A 12163-nucleotide genomic window follows, 5' to 3' on the forward strand; every position below is an offset into this window, starting at 1 on the left:
AAAAAAAAAAAAAAAAAAAAAAAAAGAAAAGAAAAGAAGAATGTCTTTTTTTCCATGGTTCAATAATTGAATAAGTGAAAATAAGCTTTGGTTCAGTTTGAAACTTATGACAGATTGGTAGGTGAATTATTTATCAATGAAAATGAATTATCTATAAAACTACCCAAAGCAGTCCATTATTGTCACTTGGTAGACAAATTTAGCATGATTAGAATTGACATATTTGAAGTAAGTAGGCATGGTCTACTTAATTATATTGAGACAGATAGAATGGGAAGAATCGAGACCTGAAACTCGACATTTCTGTTCTGTTTGGGCAGGTTCTCAGGGTGGTAGATGAGGAAGAAGGTGGAGAACAGGATAGAAATGAAATTTTGAGAAGGGAGTCCAGCCTAGAAGGTAGGATCCTGTAAGTCCCTTGACTGCTAGGCCATTGTATATCATTTTAACTGCTACTTCCAAAGTGATTTCACAATGTCTATCACATGATAGTTGCTCCAAAAATATTTTAAATGAAAAAAATAAAAGAATAATAGAGGAGTCTAAAGATATGACAACAAATACTTCAGTCTCTAATAAGCGATTACAGGTTTCTCCGTAATAAGGAGATACCTGCCAGGAGAACTGACTAAATCCATCCAATAATTGGGTGACCTCTCCCTTGATCGAAGTATAAATGGGCATGACCAACTCTGAATCTCATTTTGACCATAATAAATGAATATTTCTAAGGTCTATCTTTCCCCACCTGATAATGACAAAGCCAACTTTTTTTTTTGGCATGGTAAGGGCTTGCATGTATTAATTCATCTAATCTTCACACCAGCTCCATGAGATCGATGCCATTATTAAGAAAGGTAAAACAAATATTCAATTATTATACCCCCCTATTTCAATTACATTGCCATGACTTACCTCATTATAGCTTCATAGGTTACCATAGACTAGTTCTAAATTTCAAAGGCAAAAATGGCCAAAGATTTGAATCCAAAGTAACGTGCAGACTACATTCCTGATTATATTTTAAGTCTTTTGTTAAGTATAAAAGAAGATAGTGAAGCAAATTCTGGATAATTTGCTGCATTAGTAACTTAATAATACAACTGTTTCTTGAACCTGAAATCATGTGTTGGTCAATGAGTCTTACCAACAGTGTCTTATTCTTTATAGAGTGCCTAGCCATTAGTATCATCCTTGCAAGAAAAGAGAAAATAATGAATGAGCAATTACATCTTACAGTATATCGAGCACTGTGCTGAGTGCTTTACATATAACGTGCAATTTAATTATTAGAACCGTTCTGTATACTAGATACAATGCTCTTAGCTTTTCAGATGAGGAAACTGGGCAAAATTAAATATCTTGCCAAAAGCACCTACCTGAGATAGGAATCTTTTTGTTTACAAGTTCGTTAACTCAGTTAAATGCAGATTTATTGTCATAAATTATATTGTCTGGCTATTTCTCTAAGCAATTAGTGCAAAGATAAAACAAGGAGTTGCCTCAGAATTGATGATTACCTCAGTCAAGGGTGGCTTCATTCCCCAAAGAACTGCGGTATAATGTGCATTCTTAACCAAAGCACTGGTCATTTCCTGTGGAAAAATAATTGGAGTGTGTTATATTTAGAGAACGACATGTTCATTCTTACAAAAATATTCAATTTTTTTTCTCTGTGTTATACTCCTTGGTATCTTTTCTTCTTTTTATTTCGGAACCTGTTCCAAGCTTCTAACCAAAAGCTTTTAGGCTTATAATTTTTGGCTATGCTACATGTTACATGACCATGGGAACCTGATGACTGCCTCTTGGAAAACAGTATGATTTTACTATAAAAGGAGTCTTTATGGATTCATAACTGGTGATGAGCTGTTGAGGATTGATTTTTCTCTGGCATTTTTCCTTAGGCAGTCCTTCCACACCCAGCCATGAGTGCTCCTGGTTTTCATTCCATGTGCTGTGAACTGCAGTCTCTCTCCAATTACTTCTTTTTCCAGTTTCTACATGCTGTGAACTTGCTTTGAGAAGGGGCTTGAATCTATAGAGCTGAGTAGGTGAGAGTGGGTGGCTGGGCAGGGTATGTGATGTTAACACATTCTGTGTTTTCGATCCAAAGCATAAAATATCAGGAAGGAAATGGAACTTTCATAAAGATGGGAAAAGGAATAGAACAACCTTAGATAAACTGCAAATATTGTTTTAACTCTTCTCCCAACTTTTTGCTTTTCTGTCCTTCTTCTTTTAGCATCTTTCTGTCTCCCCCCTGGCCTGCCCCATTCTTTTTGGGGCTTCTCACTAGGGCAGTCACCCGGAGGGCTTGTTTCAATATCTGTATTGAAATAAGACTGTCCTCCAGTTTCCAATTCCATAGGTCTCAGGTGGGTTTTGAGGATTTTCATTTCTAACAAATTTCTAGGTGAAGCTGATGCTGCTGGTCCAGGGCCACACTTTGAGAACCACTGGCCTTTGGATGTGTTTTACCGTCTTAATATGTTCATTAATTCATGCATTTGTTCATTCATTCATGAATTTGTTCATTCAATTAATGTCCAGGCAGTGCCTTACACATTGCATACTCCCCAGAGAAACCAGCTTTAGTGATAAGCATTGAGTAGGACCTCAATACATTTTAAACTGTTGTGCAACGTACATTTCTCTAAGTCTCTCTAGCCCATGGCTACCAAGCGTTCTTTGGCAGGAGTGACTTGAACTGCACTGACTTTTACCCTCTCCTGCATAAAACAAGAACTCCAGCACCTCTCCAAAAAGCACTTATTGTGTCTTAGGGATGCCTAGTCTTGTAGTTCATATGCTTATAACCCAGGCAGTTCTGGTTACCACACACAAGCCTCTTTCATGGATGTTTTCTCTCTGTGCAGCTACTTATGGGCAACTTACTGCTGCGCCTGCTGCCGTTGCTGCTTTCTATGGTAACCATGAAGTAAACACCATGGGAGCTACCCACCCATGCTCCAGAAGTTGCAATACCTGAGAGGTGATGGAGAGGATGAGATGCTCCCTGACTCTGCATCATATTTCCTCACCTTGCAAGCCAATGGCTGCTGATGCTTTGATATTGCACAGAATAATGTATGAAAATATCTCCATCAGTGCCTTCCTGTAGTTCTTCTTTTCTGGTGCTTGAATCCATAGTGCTGGGGAGGTGGGTGTGGGTGAATGGGTAGGGTATGTAACATTAACCCAGTCTGTCTTTTCCAATCCAGTTTTGCTATCAATTCTTGGAACTTGTGTATGTAGTTACATACCCCAACATTGTATCAGATATGCTATATATGTCTGAATCACAATAGGTGATCCAACTCAGTTCCAAAACTACCAGATACAGATGAATAAAGGATTCCAAATTTCTTTCTACATTTTCTCCTGCACTTTAAGGTGTTTGTGTATAATCCCAATGCATTTCTAACATTCCAAATTTAATCTAGTGAAGCCAGGGGCCTTTCCTTCCTTTAAATGTACTCTGTAGATTTTTTTCTTTTACATAAACTATACCTTAGTTGAGGAGAGAAAAAAATAATTTGTTGGTCTGCACTAGTTTCCTGCAAGGAGCCCAAGGGTTGAGCAGTTTTATCCAATCTTTACTCCTTTACAAAGACAGAAAACTACTGCTGCGTGGGTTGTTCTGTCTATGCCAAGAATGACCTAGAGCCAGTGTGTCTGTCCTGGTTTCTCCTTTGTGTGTGTGCCCTGGGGACACAGATGGAGCAGAGTATCGAGACCTTGAGTGCCCATTTCTGAAATAGGGAAGCTTAGTTGTCTAGATTGTGTGGGGGCTTTTTGAAGAAACCCAGGGCAACCTCCAATTTTCCTAATTCTTACTTTATTCCATGATGACTGTGTGAATTATCAGATTTTAGAACTATAAAACAAATGCAAATTATTCTAATCTGCATAAATTATCTAATTATTAAGAAGTGAAATAATAACTTTATACATGTCTATCATTTCAAATATATGCAAAATTGGCTGTCATACGTTTTATCTGTTTACCATATCATGGTATGTTCACGCAGACATCGCCCAGCTTCTGGTCATGTGGCAGGACCATTCTAACACAGACACAACATCGAATAATGGAACAAACGTTCCTAGGGAAATGAGGCAAATGGATTATTGCAAGAGATTTCCATACCAGGAGAATGGAGGAAGGTGCATGGTATAATAGTAGACAGAGGAGAGAATACCTAATACAATGCAATGCCAGGCTTTTTATCTGCTGGAAATATGCTTATTTGGTGTTCTCTTGGTCATATATGAGTGATCAGGCTATGGCACATAGTGTTACTTCATAGACTTGTAAGACCAGTTCTGAGGAGACAGGTGATTTTCTCCAAAAGCACTTCTCCTACTGCAAATAGATGTACTAGTTTAGGTCAACAGGAATGATGTCCTTAGGGGTGAGCAATCAAGTGTCAGATAAAAAGTGCACATATTTCTATAAAATATAGTCAATGTAACTTCTTTTGCATACAGTTCAAAAGACAGATATAATATAGAGTACTATTTAACACTTTTATGACAAAACTTCAAAGATTATTAAGTTAGAAGTTTTTCAGCTGCAGGCAGGGCAGCTTGCTGTCCAGGCCTGGTGTTGGAATGGATAGCAAAGGTATTAGCAAATTCCATACAATAAGAAGGGCAAAGTTGTACCCAGGAACCTATGCTAATGCTGGGATTATAATTATAATAGGGTTATGCGTCCTAGAAATCAGGACTATGAGGAGCAAGGGATAGGGTCCCCTAGTGGAAGAGTCTGGGCAGCACTGAACCAGGAACAAGGTATCCATCTGCAGGTCTGCAATCTGTGCAACAAACCTGGGTCAACAGTGGCAAGGAAAAACTTAATACTTAGCTTTTCAGTGATTGGAGTCCTTATATATTGTCCTTCACTTTCCCAAGGGCTCTCAGGAGATGGGCAAGCTGCCACACAGTCACAACAAGTGACACACCTGCCAGGAATGGGGGAAATGAGAGTGCTGTGGGTGGAAGAATGAGGCCCGATCCACTATCTAATCTGGTTCAGGAGTTGTCCCAGACTGAAGGCAAATAGCCTTTACCAAACTAGGATCTTACTATTGGAAGCCTTGAAGGATTTACGGATTACTTCATTGCCAGTGAAACCTAAGACATCATTTAATTGTAAAAAGGTGTTAACTTGCTCCTAGAACTAAGTATTCAACTCATAGTGCAGTGAATTATAACTCTGCACATTAGAAGCTTTTAAAACTGTGGATTCCTGGGCCCTACTTTAGATCATTTAGAATCTCTGGGAAGATGGATGGGGCCTAGACACTCATATATTTTTAAAATTGTTAATATTTAAACAATTTTTAAATGACTGAAGTAACATGCGTTTTTTATTGTAAACAAATTATTTGTCCTACTCTCCTTCTATATAGATTTATAACATATATACAAGGTATAAAGAATATAAAGTTAGTAGCTATTTATCTACCACCTTTTCCAATTTGATTGAAGGATAAGATATATATAAATATAGAAAAGTACGGACATCACAAATGTATAGTCAATGTGTTATCCCAAAATAAACATACTTAGATCAATCCCATCTAAATGAAGAAATAGAACATTCCCACAATCCTGCTCTGCTCATGTTTTTTCTCCATTACCATCCTGGCCCCTCCATAAAGATATAAAACGTCCCCAGGTAATTCTAATGGTCCCTACCGTTATCTTACTGTCTACTTTTTCATTTTATTTCTCTCATTGTTTTTTAAGAAGAGAAAGTACTTTAGGCATGAGAATTATTAGTCTCTCTGATCTAACAATATTAATAATAATGAATGCTTTGAATTCTATACGCGCACTCACAGATTATATTGTAAGTTATACATGAATATTATATTGTGGCAACAAATTTTCCAACTAACACTTGTTCAAGGAATTTAGCTTTATTTTTCTAAAACTAAATTAAACTTCTGTGTGTCCCATGCTACCTGATGGCAAAAAACACCTTTCCATTCAGTTTCAACAGAGACCATGAGCAATTGATGGCAATTGCTTCCACATTTGAAAATGAGATATGGATCCGCTGTGCTAAGGGAAGTGGGTTGCTGCATTGGGAAGTCTGAGGTTGCTGGAGCAAATGATGGTGACCATGTCCATTGGATCACTTGTGGGGCAGTACACAGAGGCCCACGTTAGAAAACCAGCCTGCGGGTCAGCTTAAATGCTGCCTAAGAGAACAGCCTGGAGAGATCAGGTGATCTCAACAGAACAGGAGGCTACCAAGTTCCAAGGGACTAAGGGGCCATCAACAGCCAGCTAGAGAGATGCTTTGATAGTGGTGTCTTTGAAGTAACTATCGCAGAGTCAGCTTTACACACCTGCTAAACCTGGAGAGCTTATAAGTTAATTTGCAGCAGTATCAATGGAGTAGCAAGGCCATTTCTGCTATTATTGCTTCTCTCTCTCCACTACCTTGGAACAGCCAGAGCCAGGCTCAAAGTGGGGCGAGTGGCTGGGTGAGTGGTTAAGGAATAAGAGCTCTAGGCAGGAACAAAAAAGAATGTAAGATGGATCTCCTCTGTCCCTTTTCAGTAGATTTTGGTTATGCTTTTTGAGGGACTGCTATCTTCTGGAGAAATTCTGGAAATTTAAAAGAAATTTTTAAAAAAATTGACTATGATATAGAATCAAACATATTAATTAGCTTATGTATATTACGTGTCTGTATGTCTATGACTAACAACTGGAGAACTTTTAAAAAAATTTAAATATGACTGGAAAAGTCATGGGGCCTGCCTGAGTTTCCATTTAAGAAAGTTGAAAAGAGATATCAGGCTACAGAACAGGTTTCAATGGGCAGTGGGGGGAATCACTAAAACTGTGTTCCGATTATATCTGACAAGCCCCATTTATCCACTATATTGGCTATATCAATATGTTGGCTACAAATAATTCAGTGTGCTTGTCCTCAATTCTACCATGATAGCTTTGCTGTGGTGCAATGGTGACTATCTTTCAAAGCTTGGGCTGAGGAGAGAGGCCTCCGAGCAGTTTAATGAGGCATCATGGGGGATAAAAACAAACACATTGCTGAATATTTCAAATGATCATTCCAAGGTTGCTATCTCATTCAATCATCAGAAGAAACCGATGGGGTAAGTACTATTATTTTTCTTCTCTTACACATGGGGAAACTGAGGCTTAGAGAAGTAAGATTACTTGCCACAGGGGACCACAGATAAGAGGTAAATGAGGAGAATTTAAAGCCAGTCTGCCTCCCTCTTCAGCCCATTCTCTGAATATCATAGTTCAGAGTAGATAGTGTAGCCTCCATTGATCCCTATTGTGGCTATAGCAGGGGACAGTGTATTGTTCTTTTTCTAGGAGACATTTTCAGAGTGGGGGTGGGAACGTAGTCAACGAAATTGACTAACTCACACAACTCTCCCTATCTCCTAGGCATTTCTCCATGAAAAAAATAGCTCTAAAAACAGCTAGAGGAGACGTCTGCTTATTATAACTGGCTTCTGCCAAAGGCTTACTTTTAATTGTTATAGAGCCAGGTCAGTTATTCCTTTGACTGTATAAGTAATAAGATGGTTATAAAATGCAGCTTTGGTATGGTTTCCATGCAAGAAGTTCACATTTTCTATCAAGAAAATTATTCTGTGTGTATGGAAGTGTGTGCCTAAGAGTTTTTGAGTGCAAATAAAATTGTTTTGATGCCTGAATTCTCACAAAGTTTAGCCAAAATATCCAGGTACTTCCAGGCTACTGTCAATATTGGGATTGCTTCTTCTCGTTCTTCCATGTGGCAGGACTTTTAAAGAGGAAAAAAGGACTGAGTTTAGAGTGCTGAAATAACAGCCCGATTATAATTTTTGTCAATTTACCACTTGGACGTTTATTCTCTCCTTCCATATATATTCCAACTCCTTGCTCTTTTTGCATTGTAAAATATAGTATTTTTAGGATTATACACCGTATGCTAATCTTTTACCCACTCTTCAGTATCACAACTTTGTCTGTGGGGAGGAAAAATCCCTGTCCCCTTTCTGTCTTCTTGCCTTTTGATTCTGTTTGCCATAGTTTAATTGAGACCCCGAGGTCATCAGCCCCTGCCTTTGTGCTAGGACACACAAACCACCCAGGCCAATCCCTAACCTGTTTTTTCAAAAAACCTCCAATCAGAGAGAATCCACGACTTCTTTTTGTGAACTGTTGCACCGTGCAACTGCACACTATAAATGTCTTTCCTTATCTATGTGCACTCTTACCTCACTGTTCTGTTTTTTCCCCTCATTTATATTAACTCGTTCTTACCTTTTTTTCTGAACTTCTAGGCCTTCTTTTTCCAGAACTGGTGGAAGACAAATGAAACGGCCAAGATGGTAAGGTGAGTAGTTCCTGGGAACGCTTGTGCTGTAACCCCAAGTTATGTGGAATGGCCACTCGAGGGGTGATGGCATTCCTCATTTTACAAGTTACTTACTTGGCTGCGGCTGCTCCACCAAGATAGCAAACACTCTTGATCTTTTGAACTTCATGAGACTGACATTTCTGAGTCTGTTTGCGAACAGGACACTAGAGGGCTCCCAGGGGTTAAAAATAAGTGGAAATTTATTTGAATGAAAACTGATTCTCTACGGCATTTCTTTTTTCCGAATTTAAATTAAAGTTTATTTTGTTAACTATTGTTTTTAAAAGCTTTATGTCTCTTAAAACCATGCAGCAGTCAGTTTCCAAGTTTTGCTTTGCAATCAGTAGTTTTCAAGGGAGCTTTTAAAGCTGAACTGAAATGTTTGAAACGTGGAACACTCTTGACCATGAAATATGTTCTACTTACATGCCTCAGCCTTTAAAAGTTCTTTGCATTAGAGTCAAGGATTACATTCTTCCTGGAGCCAAGCATGGGGCCAGCTGTGTAAGTAAGGTTGCTTACGAGTTTCTTCTGTTTCTTTTTAATAGTGAAAAAACAGAACTAGAGATGCTTTTATTTTCTTTCAGCTGACTTCGGTGGAAAGAAAAGAAATAAAAAGCAGTCAGAGTTGTGTTGTGTTGTGTGTGTGTATGTGTGAGAGAGAGAGAAAGAGAGAGAGAAACAGAATAAATGCAACTGCTTCCAAGATATATGGACATTTATGGCTTTGTATTATACTAACAATGTAAGCTAATGGAACATATTATTAATATGAAGAAAAATTTGTACCATTAGGCTAAGAGAATATGTTTCTAAATTTTATTGTTAATACTTGCTGCTAGTACTTAGTTAATTCAGGACTTTAAAAAATAAAAATGGTATAGTTATAGAGTATTAAAAAATCATCTATTACTTGTCTTAAGTTCTTTCTGAATTTCAAAAAGGAAAAGCCCAGGTTTGTCACATTTTAACGCTTTTGCTTCAGAGTCAACCTAAATGACTCTAGGTACAAGTTATAAAACACTCTTGGATTTTTGTGGCTTGTTTTCACTACTTTAAAGTGACTATCAAACCTATACATCTATCTCGTTTCCATGTTTTTAAATTTTATTTTTAAAAACATTTAGTGGTGATATTTATGAAAGGAAATGATTACTTTTTTTCTTGACTCTTGTAGAGGAAGTTAAATGGTTTGAGATTGTGACTCAGTTAACTCTGTATCCATTCATTCCCAGAAACAAGCCGCATTTCTCCTTGGGGAGACCGATAATTTAAAAGGTTTGTTGTGTCAGAAACATTCCCAGCTTCATCACCAACCCTTTCCTTCCACCTCTGCCAACTGGAGACCACTTATATCCTGAAGCAGACGCGACAGCTGAAGTCAGGAAACCATGCATCACATTAGCAGGAGCCAACTGCAGACTTTAAACTCCGTTCAACATGTGGATGCGGCAGAGAAATGACCTGTCCAGACAAGCCGGGGCAGCTCATAAACTGGTTCATCTGCTCCCTGTGCGTCCCGCGGGTGCGTAAGCTCTGGAGCAGCCGGCGTCCAAGGACCCGGAGAAACCTTCTGCTGGGCACTGCCTGTGCCATCTACTTGGGCTTCCTGGTGAGCCAGGTGGGGAGGGCCTCTCTCCAGCACGGACAGGCGGCTGAGAAGGGGCCACATCGCAGCCGCGACACCGCCGAGCCATCCTTCCCTGAGATACCCCTGGATGGTACCCTGGCCCCTCCAGAGTCCCAGGGCAATGGGTCCACTCTGCAGCCCAATGTGGTGTACATTACCCTACGCTCCAAGCGCAGCAAGCCTGCCAATATCCGTGGCACCGTGAAGCCCAAGCGTAGGAAAAAGCATGCAGTGGCATCGGCTGCCCCAGGGCAGGAGGCTTTGGTCGGACCATCCCTTCAGCCGCAGGAAGCGGCAAGGGAAGCTGATGCTGTAGCACCTGGGTACGCTCAGGGAGCAAACCTGGTTAAGATTGGAGAGCGACCCTGGAGGTTGGTGCGGGGTCCGGGAGTGCGAGCCGGGGGCCCAGACTTCCTGCAGCCCAGCTCCAGGGAGAGCAACATTAGGATCTACAGCGAGAGCGCCCCCTCCTGGCTGAGCAAAGATGACATCCGAAGAATGCGACTCTTGGCGGACAGCGCGGTGGCAGGGCTCCGGCCTGTGTCCTCTAAGAGCGGAGCCCGTTTGCTGGTGCTGGACGGGGGCGCACCTGGCGCTGTGCTCCGCTGCGGCCCTAGCCCCTGTGGGCTTCTCAAGCAGCCCCTGGACATGAGTGAGGTGTTTGCCTTCCACCTAGACAGGATCCTGGGGCTCAACAGGACCCTGCCGTCTGTGAGCAGGAAAGCAGAGTTCATCCAAGGTAACAGATTCACATGCTTCGTTATTTGCAGCTGTTGGAGATTCTGGTTCATTTTCTCTTTTCCCTCACTCTCTTTTTCTAAATGATTTTTCTCCACCCACGGTTCACATTTGGACAGCAGCAGCAGCAGCGTGTCTTTCCATGCGCTTGGCATTCTTTATTTTCCCAGCCTGGGAGGATATGAGAGTTCCAGGGAAATGCTGTATTGGACATGCAAGAGTAAGCCCATACTGTATAATCTTTGCTCTCCATTTCCCTCGCTGCACTTCCCAGTGGCTTATTAAATCTAATTAAAGCCAATGGCAATTTGCATGATGAAGAGAGGAAGCTAGGCTGGAGGCAAAGAACTTGCTGACAGTCAGGCATACTATTAAATAGGTTACTATGGGAGGAAGTAGAAGTTTTTAAAAGTAAGGGGGAAGCGGGTTATCGTTCTTGAGCAGATGGAATCTTCTTAAGCGGCGCAGAGCCAGACCATGTTAGGTTCAAACCCCCCCCCCCTTTTTTTCAATGGATTTAACCTCTTTATTTAACAAATAAACAGAATGAGCAAAAATTGGTAATTTGTTCAGTATGTATACTAACTAGCTGTGTGGTTTTATCAAGCCCCTGACTATGGTCTATTGAGCCTGTCTTTCAAGATTCTCCCTTCTTGGGTGACAAACATTTTGGCAGGTTCTAACATATGTAGCCAGTTGCTGCAGTTGCCAGCAAAAGGATTGGTCTGCAGTCATGCCCATGCCATATAAAGGATATTCTCTGAATATTAAAGCTATTCCAGGGCTTGAATACAAAGTACAGTGAGTCAGTGGCTTATGTTTGAATGCAGAATGATGCCAGAAGTTACAACTTTGAATCCAGATTGGCCCAAGAGGCTAAAATGTACCCCAAAGAGATTATAAACTGAAAGGATACTTAACTTTCTCCAGGTCACCATGAAATTTAGCATTTCAGTGAGGTTCCCAGGGAGCCTAGAATGGAATGGATTAAAATCCCTGGGAGTGGCTGAGACCCAAACTGCATTTCCAATGGCTTTAGCATTATAATTTCGTTGTAGAATGGATACTCCTGGAAGTACCAGTGATTTACTTAGAAAAATTGGACATTCCTTACTGATGGTAGTTCTTGTCTAAGTGCTCCAGATTCACAGGTATGCTTTGATGTCTCAAGTTTACAAAGCAGTCCACCATGATTATGCCAATGTAAGAAACCTTCTCAAACATTTAATCTAATGTTGATAAAAATGAATTTTTATTGGGTGCCAACAATTTGCTAAGGATTATACAAATTGATTCATATGTGTTGGCTCCTAGAATTTTCATAACAATGCTGTGAAGTAGGGACTATTATTATTTCCATTTAGTAGATGAGGAAATTGAGGCTT

General features: G+C 40.2%; 1 protein-coding gene and 1 long non-coding RNA gene across 9 annotated transcripts in view; one reads left to right on the plus strand and one right to left on the minus strand.

The window, feature by feature from the left end:
* Positions 1 to 8399, minus strand: part of LOC116463476 (uncharacterized) — a 28456-nt gene extending 20057 nt beyond the window's left edge. The window contains exons 1-2 of the long non-coding RNA XR_004246693.2: positions 8314 to 8399; positions 1521 to 1595 (exon numbers count right to left, since the gene is read on the minus strand). This is a non-coding gene — a long non-coding RNA (uncharacterized LOC116463476). The remainder of the gene's footprint in view (positions 1 to 1520; positions 1596 to 8313) is intronic.
* LOC116463473 (Golgi-associated kinase 1B) overlaps positions 1 to 12163 on the plus strand; it is a 257534-nt gene that overhangs the window by 202868 nt on the left and 42503 nt on the right. For 4 of the 8 annotated variants that reach the window (XM_058434661.1, XM_058434662.1, XM_058434665.1 and 1 more), the window contains 4 exons: positions 6977 to 7145; positions 7450 to 7553; positions 8334 to 8386; positions 9646 to 10779. In XM_058434661.1, the coding sequence (XP_058290644.1) occupies positions 9870 to 10779 (910 nt within the window). In that variant the 5' untranslated portion in view covers positions 6977 to 7145; positions 7450 to 7553; positions 8334 to 8386; positions 9646 to 9869. Of the gene's footprint in view, positions 1 to 324; positions 410 to 6976; positions 7146 to 7449; positions 7554 to 8333; positions 8387 to 8728; positions 8915 to 9645; positions 10780 to 12163 lie in introns of those variants that run through there. The other 4 variants (XM_058434664.1, XM_032146590.2, XM_058434666.1 and 1 more) reach the window with 4 other exon arrangements.

Source organism: Hylobates moloch, unplaced genomic scaffold, assembly GCF_009828535.3.
Source record: "Hylobates moloch isolate HMO894 unplaced genomic scaffold, HMol_V3 SCAFFOLD_38, whole genome shotgun sequence".
NCBI lineage: Eukaryota > Metazoa > Chordata > Mammalia > Primates > Hylobatidae > Hylobates > Hylobates moloch.